The sequence below is a fragment of the Oenanthe melanoleuca genome, chromosome 2 (assembly GCF_029582105.1).
Source record: "Oenanthe melanoleuca isolate GR-GAL-2019-014 chromosome 2, OMel1.0, whole genome shotgun sequence".
Classification (NCBI taxonomy): Eukaryota; Metazoa; Chordata; class Aves; order Passeriformes; family Muscicapidae; genus Oenanthe; species Oenanthe melanoleuca.
The window spans coordinates 93,711,808-93,734,095 of NC_079335.1; the positions used below are offsets into that span (position 1 = coordinate 93,711,808).

Consider the following 22,288-nt stretch of genomic DNA (forward strand, 5'->3'; position numbering starts at 1 on the left):
GTTTTGTCAATTTGTTAAAAGACTGCACAGCTCTCTGTAATTCCCACGCTGACTAGACAGCATTGCTTTGCACTTCCTATTCAGCCTCAACAGGCAGAACAGATTAATTTTCATCCACCATCAATTTTTTTGTCCTGCAAAGCCACCTTACTGCCTTAGGAGTTTTAAAGCAAATGAAGGAATGTAAGTGTACATTTTGCTCTTTCACTTTGAAATATTTTTCATCTGTATTTTGGGATCTCTTCTGAAAGTGCAATATGAAGTCCTCTCCAAGAGGAAACATTTGCAGGGAAATTGCTGCTGCTTTGCACAAGTCAGTTGCAGACTTTGAAATCTAGTAGCCCAAAATTTTAAATTTACTTTGAAAACAGAAAAAACATTAATCTAATGACTGATCTTAATAAAATATTTTTACTTTGCTTTTTTTCCTCCCCCATTAACTTTTTAGAAATATTTGTGTGTACACTTTACACTTTTTTCCTAGAATTTCCAACCATCACCACGCCTTCCGAGAAACCCTAGAAAAACCCCAGATTTGACACTGGACTCCTTAATTGACTGTTCACACAGAACATGGATATTATGCATATGGAGCACAAAGGCAGGTTCTGCAAGGTCTGTGTGATGTTTACAAAGAAAAGATTCTTTTCATGAAAAACAGGGGAAGCAAAAAAAACCATGAAGACATAATTTTCTTTTCTGTCAAAGTGAGTAAGGCAAATGTGTCTGCATTCTACTATCTGTCAGTTGGCAACGGAAAGAACCTTTTTCTCAACAGTATGTCTTGTTTTGAGAGGATAAGGATGAAGATGCAAACCCCTGCAATTAAGCAGTACATAACACTTCTAAATACAAAGGGATACAGTAATGATTTGTCAGAGGAGAAGTCTAGTAAACACAAGGAAAAAAGAATGAACTCTCCCCTTCTCAAAAGAAATTTTACTTCAAGGATAAAAAGAGGCATATTAAAAGGCTGGGAAGACTGTTGTTTTATTTGTTCAAGCAGTGAGGTTTAAAATTGCTTTATATCTACTCCCCTCTCTGGACAGACATCATGTCAGATATTTTTCTGCACATTTAAAGACTTAGCTCTCCTTATGGGTGGTGAGTAGGTAAGGCAAGGGGTCTAGAGTGAAAGGACCAGCAAGGTATAAACCAAAATGAATTTATGTTTTGTTTTCTATGATCTTAATTCCCCTGGCATCATATTTACCACTACACAAGAACATCCTCACCATCTGAGAACCCAATAACTAGACAGACAGCAATAGCTGAAGTTCAAATTTTTTTGTATGAACATCCTTCTCAATGCAGAATTAGTAATTTTTTCTTTTTGACAACCACATTTTAAAAAGCCGTTTAAAATCCTGCCTTATCTCATTAATCACAGTTCACTACAGCTGACTATTACAGTATAAACACAAACACAGTCAGACCAACTACATTTGGAAAGCACTGCCAGAGACGGAAATGTTACAGTTTCATGGCTGAAACACTGTTATAAAGGACATTTGCCCATCATGACAAAAGTGTGTAAGGGAGCTGCAGCAGCAAAGCCCACCCCACCCTGAATGGGCCTCCTGATGGAAACCCTGAACTGTGAGTTAAGCCACCTGCAAGAACTTGAGATAAAATAGAAGTGACACTGTTTTCCAATCATCTCAGATTTGAGAAAAAATGGATAAGGCTGGGGGAGAAGAATGCATTCATAGGAGGGCCAAGCTCAGCAGCTGTCCTGAAAATCAACCCCAGCTGGCTTCAGGGTGGAAGTCTGGCTTACCTGCAGCCAGGTTTGCACAGACTCCCCCCCAGCTAAGGGGGGAGGAGGAGAGTTTTGGGTATATGACATGACCTCTGGTCAGAGGCAGTGAATAACTCACCCTCCATTACACAAACTGGCTCAGCTGTAAAACCCCCATCCTGGGAAAGCCACATCCACAGGACACTCATGTGAGGGGCAGCTGAGCAAGTGTCATAATCCAAAAAGACCCCCAGATCAGTTCCCGGACTCATTCCTGACGCCTTGCACCAGACAGCACTACACATGATACAAAGCGACACAACGATTCAGTCTGGCAAGAGATAGTATCAAGCTTGTCCCACTTCAAGGGAAGTACCTGGGCATTCCCACCTGGCCCAACTTGTATTAATCCTGGGACCCACAGAGGGGTGGTATTTTTCTACATAATCTGTTCTGTCACTCTTCCTGTCCCCCGACAACCTCTTTTTCTATTTCTTTCTTTCTCTTTGTCTCATTTACTGTTAAATAAAATACACCAATTTTTTGGTATCAACATTTACTCTTGCTTGGTCTTAGTCTCATTTCACAGAATATTCAAACCCAAAGTTTCTATCCGCAATCCACAGAGAGCTCTTTGCTCCTCTATGATTAGTGATTGTAACAAGCAACCAGCAGACTTACACACATACTGTTGAAGGCACAATATTTAAGTTTACAAAATCATGGAAAAATGGCCTGGATTGGAATTCACCTTTAAGATCACCTACTTTCAATACTCCTGCCATGAACAGACAACTTTCATTAGGCCAGAGCCACATCCAACCTGGTCTTAAACATTTCCATGGTTGGAGGGCATCTTCAGCTTCTCTGGGCAGTCTGTTCCAGTGTCTCAATATCTTCACAGTAAAGAACTTTTTCTAATATTTAATCTAAACCTACTTTCAGTTTCAAACCATTTCACCTTGTCCTGTCACTATACGTTCTTCTAAAAAGCCCCTCTCCCATCTTTCTTGTAGGCACCCCTCAGGTACTGAAAGGCTGCAATTATGCCACTCCAAAGCTTTCCCTTCTCCAAACTGAACAGTCTCAATTCTCTCAGCCTTTCCTCATAGGAAAGGCGCTCCATCCCCCTGATCCACTTGGTGGCCCTCCTCTGTACTCGCTCCGACAGGTCTGTCCATGTCTTTCCTGTATGTCAGATGCAGTACTCCAGGTACTCAGAAGTATCCATTTCCACATAGGCAATAAAAGCTTTCTTCAGTTCACTGAATAATATATCTACATATAAAAGTACTGTATCTGTATCATACATCATAAAGATGTTGTTAAATGGTAGTGACCTTTAAGAAATAATGTATGTCACCTGACATTGAAATTCCTGCTACAAAACGACTGGGGGGTGAGGATGCTTTTGTGGTGACCTAGCTAATGAACTATTCTGAGATCATGTCAGAACAGCACACTTAAAAGGTTTCAGAGAGCAGATAACCATCTGGTATTGTTTCATGCATATCTGCCATTTGAAAACCTGAAGCTTCACAACAAACAGCATTTGCAGCAGCTACCACAGGTAGATCTATATTAATTCATAGTTATTTCAGTTACGCTAATAATTTGTTTGATTAACTGAGTATTTTTCAAGACTATTTGACTGCCCTCTGCACTCAAATTCAGCCTTTCAACAAAAGAAACTAAGAGGGGTTGTCTGTGGCCCTTCTACGTTTCATATTTCTTTTAGAGGTCAGGTATGAATCTAAAATCAAAACTTCACCAACTAGTTTTTTATGAATGGATAAATCAGAATATGGATCAACTGATATACCTTGTTCTCTTGAAATATCTGGCTTATACCAGAACTTGGATGTGTCCTGAACAAATTTTACGGTCACATGTTTATCAGCTGTGTTTTCTGTGAAATAAAATGGAAAAAAGTCAATAAATTTTTAAATACAAAAGTGTTTTTGCTTTTCTTTACAACTTTCAATCACCACAATTACTCAAAAAACTCATCATTAGGACAGTTTAGAGAAACTGAGCTGGTTTAGAACCAGCAAATATAAAAACATACACTAAGATTCTGAAAGCATGTTCGAAGTTTCATTTTGCAAAATCTATAAAATATTAAAAACTTTCAGTTATAAAGCTGAATTAAATACAAACTTCCCAACAGGGTCCAGCAAACACACATGTACATTTTTAACTTTTCTTGGCACACTCAAAAAGGTGCAGAGAGAAGCCAGCCCTTTTTAAAAGAAATTGGGACTCAACACTAATCCATTGTAGTCCGACAGCTGAAAAGGTAGGCTGTCCAATGGCTGACTTCTAGGAAGCACAGGAAGAAATCTGAAGCCTTGTTTTCTGAATAATGCAATGTTTTCTGAATAATGAACAATAAATGGCGAACTGGCACCATTTAGCGCAAACAATCAAGCCCTCTGTGCCATTTTCATTCCACTACTTTTTTTTCCCTCTCCATTTTTAAAACCCCCAAAGTTCTTTTTATTAACTCATATAAAATCTAATGTATTTTGCATTTCTCTGATACAGAACCTACCTGGCACTGGGGAAGGGCTTAACATTTTTGAGAAATCTGGGAGGACATTTGGGAAGGGAATGCTGATTGTGCTTCCACTGTGAGGGCTAGAGAAGCCACTTGAGGAAGGTGACACAGAGGCAAAGGAACGTTCTCCTTCAGAGGACCTCTTCTTCTCTGGAAGAGGCGGTTGAGCATGTAGGCTCCCTCCGTGGTAATGTGGAACTGCACTGTTCTGGCTGTTGTGTCCAGAGGCCACTGTAAGGAAGTTTTGTGTCAAAAAGTCATTGTCACCAGCACTTGCCACTGATGAGCTCAGGGTTTTAGATGGGCTAGCACTGGCTGTGCAAGTAGCTTGTGTCTCCTCTCGGGGGGAGCTACTGTCCCTGGTGCCCGTGCTGTAGCTCAGGTAGGCACGGCCACTGCTGCTGGTATCATGTTCTTGGTGTGGCTCTGCTGGTGAACTCTCCAGGTTGCTCATGGTGACAACTTGCAGTCCTGGAGTTTGGAAGTGAGACAGGAGAGAGACATCCTGCACAGCACTGGAAAATTCAGAGGGCACAAGGTAACCTCCTGGCTGCCTGGTGTTTCCCATTGAAAACTGGGTTGACAGGGAAGCTTTAGAGTTGCTTTCAAGCCAAGGACATTCTGCTGCAGAAGAGCTGTCAAAAAAAAAAAAAAAAGCCAAAAAATTGAACACAAAAATAAAACAAAAGCCTAAACATTCCCTTAAAATGCTACTGTACAACCCATACTTCAGTGATCACTGAAAGCAATGAAACATCACACCCAGGACAAAAATCTCAGGGTGCTCTTTGAAAACATGATGGACCAGATAATGCAGCTGGATCAAGGGATTCCAGCCTTACCCTGACCAGTAACTTCTTCACTGTAGGTCATTATGTTCTGCCTTATCTCCACCTAGCCACGTTGATGGGACAGTTTCTAAGTTTGCACTGTAAACTAGTCCATGAAATTAATGACAGCTAAAAATACTTTTCACTGTTTGCGTGGGTCAGTTTTAATATGAATCAGTTTAGTCAGGCTGTTTGCAGCATTGCTTCATAGAGTGGTCCTGATGAGCTAAAGTGCTACCTGAAAAATAGCAGTAGGAGGCAAAAATTTCTTATGCCAAAGCTGCATAGAGGTAGAGGTTTATGGAAGAAACCTCACACGGCCATACACATTCTTACACACAGAATGTCTTATGCTCACCAGAATAAAAATGAAAATAGATGGGCTGAGGAGGTGGTTATGCATCATCACACAATAAATCAGTAACTATGATAATGACAAGAACACAGTTCACAAGGAATAACTTGCAGACCAGGCCTATTTTAATACAATTTATATTTTAAAAAAAAGAAAGGAAGCAGGTCCAGTGGTTAATTTATTTGACAGTGGAAAATTTCTGATTTACAGAATTAAATATTTCAACATTCCATTTTTCTACTGGGTGGCAATTCTACCTGTTCAAGTAAAAAATAAAAAAAATGTCCTTCCAAACAAGAGAAACTAAGCTTCTGATGAAATCATCTGATAAAAGTTTAAGCTGTCTCCTTGCTTCTAAAAATGAAATGCCCTTAGGATGTAGCTGAAAAATATTACTAATATTACCAAATCCAGAGAGAACAAACTCATTGGGAAATGCAAATGGAAAAAGCTGATATAAGATATATATATCAAAAAAGAAAGGATTTCTAATTAAAAGGGAGCTGTGGAAATGAATACTGGTAGATTTAAACAGCTTAAATTAGAAAGGCCATTAAAGAAATGGAAGGTAAGAAAATTGCTGCAAGAAAAAAATCTCTAAAGCTGTAGCTATCTTCTAGGTGAGATAAAAAAATTAAGGAAAAATATTTAGAAAGAAGGGAACATTTTCTAGATAAAGTCTGAAGTAGGAATGTAAACTTGATAATGACTGAATTGCCTGATAAGCTCTAATACATATCCACTTGTAATTGTTACATTGCCTCCTCTGCAGTAAATACCAACATATTTTGCTCCGTCTTATGGTTCACATTCATAATCACAAAACCAATCAAAAAAAACTTTCTTTCACAGTCTCAGTGCTGACTGAAAATTAAACCGATTGGAAGATAAATAGGTAATAACATACTTGAAGTACATTCTGACACTTCAATCAGAAGTTCCCAAACACTTACTGTGAAAAAGGAGTCAAATAGCCAAAAATAAGAATAGGCTAATTAGCCAGAAAGGAATGTTTTTGCGGAGTGATAGAAAAGGTAACTTCTTCTGGTGTAATGTACCATCTTTTCTATTGAGTAAATATAGCACACAGCTAATGACTGATCCTGCATTGTTATGGTCTTCTGAACATTCTAACAGTAACTAGGGACTCCTCGCTTGTTTCCTGTTTCTTGCCATTTCTTAGCTTATGCTGTTAGCTCCTTTGGATAAGGACTACTTTATACCTTTATACTATTCACGTTATTGTCCAGAGCCTTACGTGTTTACCAAAATACGATTATAAATTAATAAAATTTCTAAGCCTGCTAAGTAGTTGAAAGGGAATCGGCTATACACTACCAAAGCAAATCTACTGACATTTTACTGACTAAAAACATGTCTGCAGTGAGAACAATGCTCCCTTTCTGTCATATACAGCTTATTCCAATGTGAAATTTCATGACACAGCTTTAAGTAAAACATCAGAGAAACCAGTTAAGCACACAGAAAAATACATATGAGCTTGTGTTAGCACAAATAACGTAACTGAGCTATAAAATTCTATTTATTTTCGTCTTCCCACTTATCTTCAATGCTAATTCTGTCCCTCACATAAAAGTAACAACCGTGTGTATACGTTAAAATCCAGCCGATGGATAACATCAACATTAAATGTCACAGCCCACCTCAAAGTTCCTGGAAAATCATCTGCAATGAAGATGCAAGCAGAACATTGGCTGGGAACTATCATTACGAGAACTAAACAAGAATGCAGGAAAATCTTTTCCTACCTTTCTGCCCCTGGGATAGGACTGCTACTTGCAACAGTACATGAAGATGCAAAACAGCGCTGAAAGGAGGGATCAGTCTGCATGTTGGTCCTCAGCAAAGGAGAGTTAGTGCCCACGGTGCTGTCAGACATCACCATAGAGAGGTTAATGGCTTCCGTGTAACTCTGAGATTCTGCAGCAGAGGAAACAAAGTAAAAGCAAATTTAAAAACAACATGCATTTTTTATGAACCTTGTACTGAAAAAAAGTGTTCTGTTTTTCCCTTAATAAGATTATAAGGAAGAGTTTATGTTTTAGCAGTAGATATTACTTCACAAAATTATGTTGATTGCTGAAAACATCCAGCAGGTCAAATAGCAGAGGGAATAGAGATTACAGAATTGCTACACTCAAACTGTTTGATCAGTTCTCCAGAATACATTCTCTAGCCCTAAAGATGAGAACAAACCATTTGTTCCAAGATGTTTTGCATTTCACAGTTCACGGTGTTAATCAGGTACACCTAGTCAAGTGCACCATTTGCACTTAAAATAACAGTAGAAAATTGGGTGTCCTGGTCCCATCCACAAGAGAGTCAATTTTTGCAGTATTCAGTAGGGGGCATGGAACTGGAGTTATTGTGTACTCCCTTATGACACTGCTTGGGGTGGGGGAAGGGAGTCTCTTCCAGGGAGAAAGGGTCCCTTCTGGTTCAGAAAGCATGGCAGAAGGAACAGTGAAGTGGTGGTGGTAGCAAGCTGGAGGGTCTCAGGATGGGGCCCACTTGCTGAACAGGGCAAGGGACCTGGTAGATAAGGACACAGATGACATAGAGGTACTCACAACCTTCTTCATATCAGTCTTTATCAGTAAGACAGACCTTTGGGAACCTCAAGCCCCTGAGACCACAGGAAAAATCTGGATCAAAATACACCCTCAGTGGAGGACTAAGCAAATGAGAATTAAAACAAACTAGACATACTTGAGTCCATTGGGGACTGAGAGGTTGAACATGTAAGAGCTCAGGGAGCTGGCTGATATCCTGCAAGACCACTCTCAATAATCTTTAAAAGATTTCAATGACTGGGAGAGATTCTTAAGAACAAGAAGGGAGCAAATATCACTCATTCCTCCAAGAAAGGTATGAAGGATGATCCAAGAAATTGCAGGCTTGGTTAACCTAACCTCAGTCTCTGGAAAGGTGATGGAACAACTAACCCTGGAAACCACTTCCAAACACATGGCAGAAAAAGGACTGAGTTGTCAGCATGAATTTACTGGGGAATCGTGGGAGACATTATCATGAATAAAGGGGGAATCATGAGTATCCACAGTGGTAAGTTTCTTCAGTAAATCAGCTAGCTTGGTGGCTACAGGAAGAGCAGTGGATGTTTCTTATCTTGACTTTAGCAAGGCTTTTATAGTGATCTTCCATAATATCCTCATAAACACACTGATGAAACAAGGGTTAGATAAGTGGAAGTGAAATCTAATAAAAACTGGCTGAGTGTCTGGGCCCAGAGGTGATCAGGTGCAGCAAGCCCACTAGAAGGTAAGTCATAGCATTATACCCCAGGGCTGACACTAGGACCAATAGCCTTCAACACCCTTCATCAACAATGCTGGTAACGGGATAAAGTTTCATCAGCAAGTTCTGCAGACAACAGAAAACTGTGAGGAGTCATTGACAAATCAGATAGTTGGGCTGCTATTTTTGAAGTGGGAGAAATGGGACAAAAGGAATCTTAAGTTCAACAAGCGGAAATACAAACAAAGACACCATCACTGGGACTGAAGCATCTTTTACAGGTGCAGGGGCTGTCTCCCAGACAGCTGAGACTATACAGGAGAAAAGAAAGCTCACTGTGTATATAGACCTGATGGGAAGGCATGAAGATGCCTTCTTCTCACAGGACAAGAAAAGGACACAACTAGGGTTGAAAGTTTAGCAGCACAGAGCAGCACATGGCTTACCTGTTGTGCTGGTTTTGGCCAGGGTAGAGTTAACTTTCTTCCCAGTGGCTGGTATGTGGCTGGGTTGGATTTGTGCTTAACACAGTAATGATAATGCAGAGATATTTTTGTTATTGCTGAGCAGGGCTTACACAGAGCCAAGGCCTTTTCTGCTTCTCTAATTGCCACACTGGCAAGGTAGTTGGAGATATATAGGAGGCTGGGAAGAGAGACAGCCAGGACAGGTGACTCCCAACTGACCAGAGGGATATTCCAGACCACGACATCATGGTCAGTATACAAAATGGAGAGAGGAAGGAGAGGACATTTGGAGTCATGGTGGTCTTCCTGGGGATGGCTGAACATCTGGCTGTCCACGTGAAGAAGTAAATTAATTTCTTGTTTTGTGTCACTTTTGTGGATGGGGCTCTTGCTTTCTCTTAAGCTGTCTTCATCTCAACTCATGAGTTTTCTATCCTTTACCCTTTTGATTCTCTCCCCAATCCTAGAAATAGAAGAGTGAGTGAGCAACTGCACTGTGTTTGGCTGCTGGCTGGGCCTAAACCATGAAACAAGTGCAGCTACAGCTTTCAGGCGTGACTTTGTCCCCACCACAGAGACAAGGAAGCAAAACATCTGTAACCTTTGCATTGAGATGAGGAATAATGTGGATGCTATTACTGCAGAGCTTTATACAGACCAAGATTCACCTCATTTTTTAGAGGCACACTTAAATAACCAGTTAAGCTCCAATGCAGACTACATTTAATTATTCTGTACTATTATTAAAAAGTCAACACCTATTCACATAGGTCCAGCCTCAGCCATGCTGTTTTCCATGACAGAAGACTATAATGCCCATGCACCTGAATAGCTTCATTCACCTGAACAGTCCTACTGACCTCAACACCGGCAGGACTATCTTTTCCATAAGGAAATCTTCCTAATGTAACAAGTCACTGAAAACAAGTCAATATTGGTTTGCCTTCAATTCATGTCAGAACTTGGTTCTGCTATTACTTGAATGAGAAGTGTGCAAGGTACTTAAAAGGTATGTCAGAGACCAGAAAATCTGCAAGTTAGTGCCCTTATTATAAACCACCTGAACTCATCACTTAGCACACATTGTACAGAGCAAACATTTAATTGTATGAGGGAAACAGAAAACTGCCTTTTAACAGAAACTGTCATTTAACTGCAGCATTACTTTATTCATAACAGCCATAGAAGTGAAGTTTAAGAAAATACTGCAGAAATGTTTAGTGTGGAAGAGCTACAGAAATGTGAATCTGTATTTGTCTACCAGATCAGCTACATTACAGTCATCTTCATACTGGTACAAACCGAGTCGGAAAAGCTGGCTGCACAAAACCACGTTGGTCAAATCAATGTATGTATGAGAACAACTAGAGCCTCCCCAGAAACACAACTGTGACAAATCTCCAGAGATCAGCATTTGATGAAGTATCTCAAATGCAACAGGCATCTCATGTCTGCACATGAACTTGCCCAGATACTTCCCAATTACACTGCAGGCTGAGACAATTCTCCTTCTGAATATGAGAGGTTAATGCATTCCCCATAGGAAAAGGAATTACAACCCTAAGCTTATCTCCACATACTTGTTTTCATGCCTCTGCGTCTATTCTCTTGACACCAGACAGGGGAGTTACTGGAATCCAGATACCAAGAATCTGGGGGCAAGGAATGGAGTGGCACTCCTTCTGAAATAGCTTAAAATCTCCCACTCTAGTATTATCTCAACTACGTGCATAAGAGTCAATCTAATGGATTTACACAGCAAATTCCACTCCTTCATCCACAGCACTTGCTTGAATAAAAGGACCATGGCTTGATTCCTCCCTGTTTCAGGCCTTGGGTTGCTGTTATTACTTTTAGAGCTCCATACACTGCAGGAGGGAAGAACCATTGTCATGCTCACAGATTCATTTCACACCCCATTTTCACATGTGTAAAATTCTAAACATAGAGTGAAAAGCCACTGGCAGCCAGGTATGTAAACTGCAGAAAAAAACACAAACTCGGTACAACTCTTCCCAGGGTAGAAACAAATATATCTTAATGGAACTTCCCATGAAAGTAGCCTTGTTTTTACTTCAATTAAAAACAAACCTGCTGGATATTTCAGCTATGTCCTCTCATTGTCTGATGCAGAGCCCACTCGTCAGCTGTTAACCCTTTATTTCACTGAAACAATAACTCTACAATTTCACTGCTTCTACAGAATTAAGTAGTCTGGAATATCTGACAGAAAGCAAAGCATCAGTGCTTCTTGGTTCAGGCCCCTACCATGCCATTTATAGCTGTGAAAACACTGAAAGTGTAAAAGTGCAGCTCCCTACTTAAGAACTGACATGACAATGTTTGTATTTTTGTTTGTCATGTTTGTATTTCTTCATGCATCCAGGTCAGACCTACATTTACTATCACTGACTTTAAAGGCAGGACCTTAGCAAGGAGCTGGACTCTTTGTACCATACGCTACTGAGCATATGAGAAATGGCATTAAGAAATAAAATGAATACTCATTGTGCCAACATGGAAGGCAGAAAAATATCCAGCTCATTCTTCCATGTGGCAGCAACAGGTAAAAGTTGCAGGCTTTTTTCAGCTGCAAGCAGAAACTGCTGGGTGTGCACCCAACACAGCCATATAAAGTAAGATCTTACAGATTAACCCGTATTTTAATCCACTAAATTTGTTGAAACAAAGAAGAAAAAGGAACCCACTCTCCACCCAAAAAACAACCCCAAACACACCACAAAAAGCAAAACAAAACAAAACACCAAAACAAACCTTGCATAAAAGAAAAAAATGCAGAGCAGCTTAACCCATACCATGGTCCAGATAAAAGATAGGTAACAACATTCCTTTTCTTTTCTTGCAGCAGCTGAAGGGCAAAATTACCTCAGGCCTTTAGAGACAATTGTCCAAAAATAGCAGGGAAGTAAAAGCAGCCATTTCACTACCATACCCTGTAATTTAGTAGGTTCTCATACATTTCAAACTTTGTAGTCCTTTTCATGAGAAGGTGAGAGTTCATGTGGACCGTATCAGCTTGAAAACTCAAGTGAACATCCTCAGTTACATCTTTTGGGGAAAGGGAGCTTTAAGTCAGTGTTCTGCTTCCAAAACACTGAGCTCACTACCTCACAACTATCTGAGGCTTGCATAAAAGCAATGGAATGACATTGAATGGACAGAGAAAATCATACTGCTCTGAAGTAAGCCAAAGTAATGGCCCACTTGAGGTAGCTAACAAACTAAAACTTTTCCAAGTTTATTTGAACAGTAAGATTCTTATGGGTTATCTACCTTCCCTTTCCCTCCCTTGCTTTTCCAAATACAATAGTGACAAAAACAGTAAGAGAGACCAAAAGTCTCTCTTGCTTTCAGTCAAAGTATCAACTTTACTGAAATTCTGACCTTTTAAACTTGTTACAATCTGCTTTCAATTTCACAAAAATAAGGTGAACCAAATTATTCTCTTATATGAAACCCCATCAACTTTGGTCACACTTCCTTTTCACGGGGAAAATTTTCACATGGCTATTCCATGCCAGGGAATGGAATAACTTTATTGTGTCTTTTGCACAGTACATGCATTCCTATTCAACATAAGTAGTTCCACATCTCATTTACAAGTACATGTCATGTACCAACACGGAGACACCTGTGGTTCCCACACGCCCCAAAAGCCCACCCAATAGCAAGCAGAGAAAATGTGACAGAATTTTTCATGTCTTGAAGGAAAAGACAAAATTACTGTTGCTCAGAGATTCTGCTAATGCCTGTTTTGAGTGCAACAACTCTCTTTTCAAGTAATCAGTCAGGCTGAACCTGGGGCAAGTCATTAAGACAGTGGCTCTAGCATCCAGGTATTAATCTCTCTGCACAAAAAAGGTCAGCTTCAGTTGCTTCATCTGAGAAGAATCTCAGTGGAATATGTATTACATGCTTGAATATTAGAGAAAATACAACAATGGAGTGGCTGACAACCTCGGAAATAAAACAGCACATCTGGAGAGGCAGTAAAGTATTTCTCAGAGACATTTATGTGGTGGAAGAAAAAACACATTCAACAGTTAGAATCCAAACTGCTTGTAATTAAATGTAATGTACACTACAGTATTGAAGGTTTTTAACTTCATGTAATTATATATTGTGTTCATTTAGAAAGCATTCACTGTGTTTTGGGAGCCTTTCAAACGTGTTTAAATTTTTTTAAAAATCATTCTTGTCTTATGCCCTAAAGAGAGCTGTAAATCATCCATGTAGCCCCTTGAGGAAATACCCTTGGCACAGCAGTTCTCAGGAAGCACCGGGTGAGGAAGGCTGGCACTACATCACCGTCAGGGGAGACTCTGGCCTGCCAGCAAGAAGCATGACAGAAGTGGGAGTGTATTGGTACATTCCTGTGTTCTGCAACTTGTAGCTCCCCATAACAGCCTGCCAGTAACAGCCAAATGCAGCCTCTGAAGCTATGCCAGGTGTCAGCTTATCTCCAGGCAACCACAGGCTGACACAATTAACTGCACTTACCCTCTGCCCCCTCTTCACATCGGTCAGAACCAAAAAGATGATTTATCAAACCACGCTTTACCCCACCCTAAAGCCCTAAAGCTTGTACAATGTGGCTTCTTTTCTGAAAAAACAGCTAGACTGTTTTACAGGTAACTTGGTATCATATGTTCATTCAAGTACCAAAATACAAATAACTCCTATTTGCTGAGCAGCATTAACAATGCAGCATCTTCAAAGCAGTAAAATCCTTACCATGACTTTCTGAAGGGCTTTCTTATACTAATTAATTTCATTTTATTCTCCCAAGTAGTTCCAGGGGAAAAAAAAAAAACTTCCCCAAGGACTAAAGCAATCAGTTGCACATGACTTCTCATGTATTTTAAAAGATCTTGCAGATGCTGTGCTACTGACTTCAAGTAAGCTTTGCTATCTTAGGAATGCAAATCAGCTGCAGGGGCATGTCCTCAAGACTTCCGGATCACATGTATCATAAAATGTGACATTTATTAAAACACTCTTTAGGAGAGAATCACTATCAGTACATAATACATAAACAAGAGACCCTTTATTCTGTCTCTAAGTACAGCAGGTCATGGAGTGGTGAAAAAAATCAATCCAATAAAACAATTAGAACACAATTATTATTATGTCCACACTAATTTTACACAGCAAATCAGTCAAATGGCTTTAGAGACAGGCAATTCCTTTCTTATCATGGTTTATCTCATAATGGAATTTCAGACATTCACATTGCTGAATATGACAATTTCCATCAAATTGTAACATTAAATTGCATATTTAAATAGTAATTAAATAGTAATAAATAGTTTCAGTAATAATAGTAATTAAATAGTTTTAGAGAAGAAAAAAGAACTTATGAAACATGCAAATGGTACCTTCCAGTGAACAGTAATACTTTTTTCAGGCAGAATGCACTGAAAGACCAAGCACCTTTAGAAGAAAAGAGTAAAATATGAGCTTTGTGCTCCAAAGTTCATTATCCATTAAAATTCCTTGAAATGTTGGAGATGCAAGTCTAAGACGTCTGTGCTGAATTGAAAAGTGCCACTCTGTCTACTGACAGGCACTCTGCAAAGCCAAAGGAAAGGAGGCAAAGGTGAAGGTGGAGGGGGCAAACTGAGCGAAAGAAGGGACACAGCCTGACTTTCTGACACTTCTGAGAAGCAAGCATGAAGACTCAGTGACATTTTCTATTTTGTGTTATGACCCTATATACTTTTCCTAAGGTGAAAGAGAGGGAAAGAAGGAGTTTAAATACCCCTTTTCCTGTCTCTGTTCCCTGCTGCCACAAGCAACCAGAGAGGTCCCAGTATGCAGCTTTTGATGTCTAAGACATATCTGCCACACAGAAGATATTGAAGGAATCAAACTGGTGTTTCGACCTTCTATCAAAACTCTCACTTTGGGCCTGTTCTTCTGCTGTGAGAACAATTCTGCCTAAACGTGACAATTTTCAACCTGTTCATTTTTCTAGTCACTTGCCCGCAACAACAACTGCAGCCTGAATAACAAAATTGAGGGCTGCCTTTTGATTTTCAAGCAGTATACTTAAACCATTTTATTTTAAAACCAGAAAAAAACTGACTTTTCAAAGGCTGCTTTTAATAACCTGGAATCACAACTGGTAAAAACAAACGCAGCTCAGCTTATCTTCAGCGTTGCTCAGTATCACAGAACACACGACTGAGAACAGTGAAGCTCTTGCATCTTTTTTCTTGGTTTGTCCCTCGAGAACTGTGATTCAGTAACTCTCCTTTTAGGGTTGCAGTCTTTACCCAAGCATGTGCTGCTAATGCCTGAATAGAAAAATTGTTCACACTAAGGCAATAGGAACCAGGCTCTTTATTCTGGAGCATCCTGTACACTGTACCATGTAATAGTTGGCTGCTCTAAGACTCTGTTATATTTTAATGGAAAATACAGATCTGAAGTAAGAAAGTGAGAGTGTTTTTTACATGTATTACACAAATACACTTTGTCTTGGATGCACGAATTAGACAAATTACCCTTCCAGTGCTAATGGCACAATGAAGTGTTTTTCTCATTAAGCAAGAAAGCAGAAAAACGATGCCATATTCCTCATTTAAGAAAGACTCGTGTTTACAAACTCTTACACCTTTCACGTTTTTGGAAAGAAACTCAGTGCTGCTATAACATTACTAAGAACTCCTAAGAGAAGGAAAAAGCCTCAGCCTGGACAAATTTTTTCTACGTAGACAGAAATTATGTATACTCCACGCAGCCCACATTTCTTCTACTTTGAGAAAGACCCACAAAAAACCACAAGGCTTCGTCGGCAGAAAAGCGACTGGACAAACTCTCGAGCCCTGCCTCACGCCCTCAACCATTCCCCGGAGACTGCAGGAAACTCTCACACTGACAAGAACTCCTTGTCCGCAACCCGCCTCCGTTTCTGCGTGACTCCCGGCGCTGTTCCATGCCTACAAAAGGCGCAGCTCTCCCTGCCGCTGGGTTTCCAGAGCGCCGGCAGCAGCAGCAGCAGCAGCAGCAGGCCGCGGGCTCGGAGCGGCTCCAGCCGTGCCCCGTCTGAGGCCGGCCCGCTCCAGGGAACCCCCGCTCCCTCCCCTCTCTGCCCGGGTCACGTCCCGCTGCCGCCGCACACGAGGCCGACCCACGAAACGAGTTTTCAGACTGAGGAAACAGGGAACGGGGCGCGGGGAGGCACAGAACCTACCTATGGAAGCCATCGCTGCTCTCCCACGGGGCTGTGCGAAACCGCCCTTCCCTCCTCCCTGCGGGCCGCATGCTGCCGGCGGCTCACCGAGCCCAGGCAGCCCCGCCACGCAGAGACTGGGGAAAAGCGATTCCCCGCATCCGCCAGCTCCCTCCGCTCCCCTCGCGGGTCGGAACTTCACCGCAAAGCGGGGTCCAGCGTCCGCGCCGAGAGAGGCACAGGCTCCCTTGTCTCAGCACAGCCACCCAGATGAAGAACAGCCGGAGTTCACTCCATCCAGGCAGAAAGTAATTCCCCGAGAGTTGTTAGGTTAGGCTTCCCGCTCGCTGCCCATTCAGTGTATGCCTGCTGTGCTGACTCCACCTCATTCGCGTTTCCCTTGTTCCCCCTTTCCCCGCCCGGCTCTCGCCGCCCCCCGCACGCAGCGCGGCGCTGCCCGGGGGCTGGGAGAGCGGAGAGGGTGGGTGGGATTGGGTGGAGCTGGGGAGTTTTTCAGAGTGTCGGGGGGCGGGTGGTGTTGTTCCCCCACCACTTCATTTGACCTCACTTGTTTCTTTCAGAGATACGCAAGGCACGGAATCCTTGTGCTTTTTGATGTTGATCAAAGCCTAGATACTCTATTGCACCAAACTGGCTCAACACTCTCGGATAAATTTAGCATCCAGAGCTCTGAATAAAGCTTTACTCGCTTCCCAAGATCACAAAACACGTGTAGCCTTACTGTGTTGCATTCAACATCCCCCTAGCATTGTTCTGAGCAGGTTTTATTTACAGGTCAGGAAGACGAGTGGAAACACTGCAGCTCCACAATGAGCAGCACATTTCCTTTCCAGATTGTTCAGTGCCTAGCATACTGTATTTTCTGAAAGGACGACTGCAGGAAATTACTAGATCTAGATAGAAACATATATAACCATTTAAAATTTCCCACAATGAATTATTCTATTGCTTTCAAATTTCTACTGGCACCATGTTTTGAATGCGTGTACTAAGCAGTTTTGATAATAATAAAATACACAAGCTGGCTTGCTTATGGAGATGAGTACTGGTAAACTAACATTGTGCTTTCTTCCACAGACCATAATGTAAATCAAACTATTCCTTTATAAGAATATTCATTCCTATCACTGTTTGCCTTCACAGCAGATGCTCCTATTAAACATGTTGCATAAAGACTGCACTCAGAAGAATCAAATAACCAAAGGTTAGTTATGATATACACCATATTATCAGGTAAAAAGAAGGGAAAATCCTTGCCACGGGGTCAAAAGAGGTTATTATGCAGCAGTTCAGAACTGACATCAGTTACTCTGAAAATTTTATTATACAACTACACTTTGTCTTGGATGCTTCCTGGCAGAGCCAGATGCAGTCAAACACAGTCTTCACACTCCTATAAACAACAATGATTAGAGAAAATTTCTCTCCATAGAAAGCATCCTTGTCTCTGCATAAAAAGCACTGTAATCACAGGACCTTCGGATATCTCATTTCTTTCCTGATCTTAAAATCTCAGAAGATTTGCTTGTTTGGCTATTAACACTTGCTGAATTAGAAGGAAACAAGAATAGTAACCTTTAACAAAGAAGGTAACAGTGGACTGAGATGACATATGAAGAAGGTTGGTTAAGTAAGAAACTTACTTTCCAAAGTATTGTAAGGATATACTATAAGAAGAAATCATGTAATTAAAAGTATTAATATACTTGGGTTTTGTCAGCATTTATCAAATTCACTCTTTCTTAAGATTTTTTTGCATAGATCCTTCTAACAGACTCAGTTATACTTGAGGGGCTGGCTACTCATCAAGAAAATCCCTGACATGGACAGCTAATAACAAACAAAAGGGCACATAACATAAATCACACCTTTTGCTTCTTTTTCTGTCACAAATTCAAAGTTTCAATCAGATGAGATTTTTTTCTCCACAAAAGAAAGAAGTCTGAGACTCTAAAGCCAGAAGACAGAAAGGGCAAGGCTGATTGTACACAAAATAAGAGTTAGGAAGGGAAGAAAAGGTAGTGTTGGATGTCTCAGGTGAGGAACTGATTGGATTTAGGTCAGCACAGTGTGTAAGATATTGACATCTCAAAAGGAGAAAGTCTGTCATTTGGCAAGAAGAATTGGTTTCATGGCTGTTCCAGGCACAGCACAGCAATCAGGATCAGGTTTTTCAATCTCTGCCCGGTGGTACCAGTGTACAGTTCTCCTAGATATAGTACATAAGATTCCTAGTTTGATCAGAACCATTACACTGCAAAATCTATCCAAAATAGATTAAAATGTAGGGCTTGAATTGTAACGTGGACCCTTCTCCAACCCCTGAAGCAGTGGCCATGCCATGTCCTTCATGCAAATTCAGCAAACTCCACAATTTGTGAAGGAATGTCACATATTTCCCTGCTATTCTGGCGATTGACAGAAATGTGGGAGTAAATGTCAAGTAGATTGCTCATTTCAGAATTTATCTACAAGGTGCCTGAATATAAATGACTTTGTGAAATAACATGCCAAACTCAGGCATAGAAAAACATAGATTAATTTGATTTTCTCCTCCTCTGCCAGAGGGAATAAACATGAAGAGAATTAACACAGGGGAGAACAGCATCTTGAAAAACAAAGAGCAGTATGACCTTTAGACTATAAACAATTAAGTGGAACTGAGTGTGTATTTCCTCTCTGCTCTCATTCAACACTGGAAGGTCTGTCATTCTGAAACTGTAGAATATCTTTAAATTGTAAATGCAGTAGACAGACCCTCCCAGACACTCAAATACAAGATCATTTTAAAACTGGAATTGTTTTGAAAAAGTGCGCACAGCCGTACTTCGACTTTTGGAGCTTTCTTCTTCAGCCTTCCCTCAAACTACGTGGATTACTCTGGCACATCACAGTCATGAAGTGCCAATATAGTAGTAGGCCTCACCCTGGAAAAGCTGAAAAAATTTCATAAAGTCATAGCAAGAGCAGTAGTTGTTCCATGTTGTTTTGTTAATTTAAACTTTTCCAGACAAACTGACTAGTGACATCTCAAGAATGTAAGCTATGCACATGCACTGCAAACAAGCAACCTCAGGTATGTGTAAAAACAAACACATCTGCCAGGCTGCCTGCTCATCCAATCCTGTATTTCTATTAAATTGTTTTTAAGTTTTTGTCAATGGCTTATTATTTGCATCTTCAAAAGTAGCAAATATTAGTGATGGATTTCTCAGTTTCAGATTATTTTGGTTTTTATATATGTATAAGATATTATTCATCTATATTTCAATGATTATATAAAAAGGTATTTCTCAAATGACTGAACTATTTCTCAAATGACTGAACTATGTGGGGAAATCCTTTATTTTTTCCCATGGAAAGGGAAGAAAAGAGAAACCAAACTCTCTAAACCCGAATGCTTTAAAAACTCACAAGTAATCACTTTTTCAGTGGTTCTTAGCAAGAAAAAAGAAAGGGGAAAAAACCAAAACCAAACCACCACCACCCACCAGTGTATTATCAGGGTGCATTTCAAATTTAACTGAAGAGGCACATATGCTTTGAGACCATGATCAAGTAACAACACTGAAGTATTGTATAAACACATTTTTACCATGTAATATTTGATTACATAAACAACTTTTTTTTTTTTTGGCATTTGGAACTTAAGAATTCTACAGCTTATTTTATTGTCTAAATTTTAGAATTTTTGAGCTGTCACAGTTACTACTGAACACAACAAGAAACTGTGTTCAGCACCCTTGAAAGTACCATCATCTTTTCAACTAATAAATGCATATTCCAAGTATAGTCAGTTATCTTGGATGGCAAGTATTTAAAAATAAAAACAAAACACACACACAAAAATAAATAAACACCAGATAATGCTACTGCTTTCTCTCAAGAGAAAATTCCTTTGGACTAGAGCTACAGGAAGGATGAAAACTGCAGGCCGCACAATTAAACTTTCAGATGTATCGGATCATGAATGAAACTGCAACAGGCAATAACATGTGTCTTATGCAAAACTTCAAGTTTTCTCTCAGTTACTAAATCCTTTTGAAATTAGGCAGTTGTTTCATTTTCAGTTCACACTGTATGAAAAGTTACTCAACACAGCAAGTAACAGACAGAATGGATTAAAGTGCGGTGCCCCAGTTCAGGGAAGCACTTACAGGGTGGGTGGGTTCTTGATGAAGAACCTATCAGCACTTGCTTCATTTAATGCTCCTAGTGAGGATCAAGGATCAGTCAGACTTGCTAACGTACCATTGATGAAATACATACAACATGGCAGAGACTTTATAAAGATGTGCCATGCTAGAAACCTTATTTCATATGAACTTCTGTAGGAAAACTCCTTTGATACAAGATCTGCCATTCCTTTAATGCAGCTCAACATTTAATTCAGGACAAAATGAGTAGATGAGAAAACAGAGAGCTTCTTTCTCTATTTAGGGTCTCTACCACTCGTATACTCATTTCCCTGTTAGAAAATTTAATTCACATTTGCTGTTTTAGGCAGAAGACTGCATGTAACTTTTCAGAAGTGTCTTAGTTCAAATGGATAATGCAGGCAGTGCCAAGGGACCTCTGAGAGGGCCATTTCTAGGGGAACAGTCTCAGTTCTCTGATTTACATATCTATCAGCACTTCGCCAAAAGGAATGAAAAGTCATCCATTAAAACAAACAAACAAACAAAAAAACCCAATGTAAATATTTGCACAGAAAATTAAACGCACAGTATAAAACAAAGTCTTTCCAAATCAGTATCTGATTCTTCCTCCACAGTGGCTTTAAAGAGTAGGATAAGGTTTAAGGCCCATTCTGATCTATGATCATAGTGTTTCTGTCCAGATGAAAATCCTGCTACAAAAGCAAGGGGGGTAGGAAGAAGAGACAGTGAATAGTTTCACAACATCTCTTCAATGTTTTTATTTTTCCTTCAAATTCTTCAGCATTATAGAGAAGCTGCGCATGGAATGATATACATGTGCACTACTAGACTATGCATTCTGCTAGCACAGTATTTTCCTTGACCATCTGTAGCATTTGAATTTTTCGCATGTTCAGTATGATGTTCATCATGTAGGTCACAGCAGACTGTGTCCCTTTGCAGAAGTTTAGCTCGGGGAGCTGTAACAACAATTCATCATGAAATGTATTTGTTTTGACATAAGCATCAGATTTGAAGAATTATTGAGTCTGTGATCAGATACAACACTGGCTACAAAACAGAATCTATTCATGTTCCAGAATATTTTGTCAACCTAGAGTATCCAAAACCAGTGAAAGAGAGAGCATATTTTAGAGACTTAGTTTTCTTATGAAAATCCAGTAACGAGAGTGACCTATTTTGTCAGCTTTAATGTATCAGCCAAAGAAAACACACATGTAAATTGTCCCACTGGTTTATCATCACATACTATCTGCCATGGACTTGGCATGCCCTAGCTTTTTATATTCAGCTATGCATAATTATATTCCTTTGTCCTCTGAATTAATGACATATTAGAAAGTTTACTGAGTGGCTAAAATATGTACAGGTTTTTTAAAGTTTTATGTAGAAACATGTAACATAGTTGTAAACAAAACCTGTCCATATCTAGCTAGCTAAATGGATTAAACTCTAAATAATTTCATCTCTAAAGCTTTGGGAAGTTAGGTAGTGTAGACTGGGAGAGTTCCTCCCATGAAAATCTTAGCCAAACTGAAAGGGAAAAAAAGCTCAACTGGCTGATTATCAAATAGCTCCACTGTAGACACTCATACTGTAAGGATTTTGGTTAATACCACTCAGTAAAGGCAGGCATAGACTACAAGTATTTTAATTTATTTTCCATTTCAATTTCATTCT

At 40.0% G+C, this 22,288-nt stretch overlaps 1 protein-coding gene across 5 annotated transcripts in view; it reads right to left on the minus strand.

Moving 5' to 3' along the window:
- TNS3 (tensin 3) overlaps positions 1–22,288 on the minus strand; it is a 185,138-nt gene that overhangs the window by 17,685 nt on the left and 145,165 nt on the right. For all 5 annotated transcript variants that reach the window (XM_056486183.1, XM_056486182.1, XM_056486180.1 and 2 more), the window contains 3 exons: positions 7,256–7,427; positions 4,296–4,936; positions 3,564–3,650 (listed from right to left, as the gene is read on the minus strand). In XM_056486183.1, the coding sequence (XP_056342158.1) occupies positions 3,564–3,650; positions 4,296–4,936; positions 7,256–7,427 (900 nt within the window). The remainder of the gene's footprint in view (positions 1–3,563; positions 3,651–4,295; positions 4,937–7,255; positions 7,428–22,288) is intronic.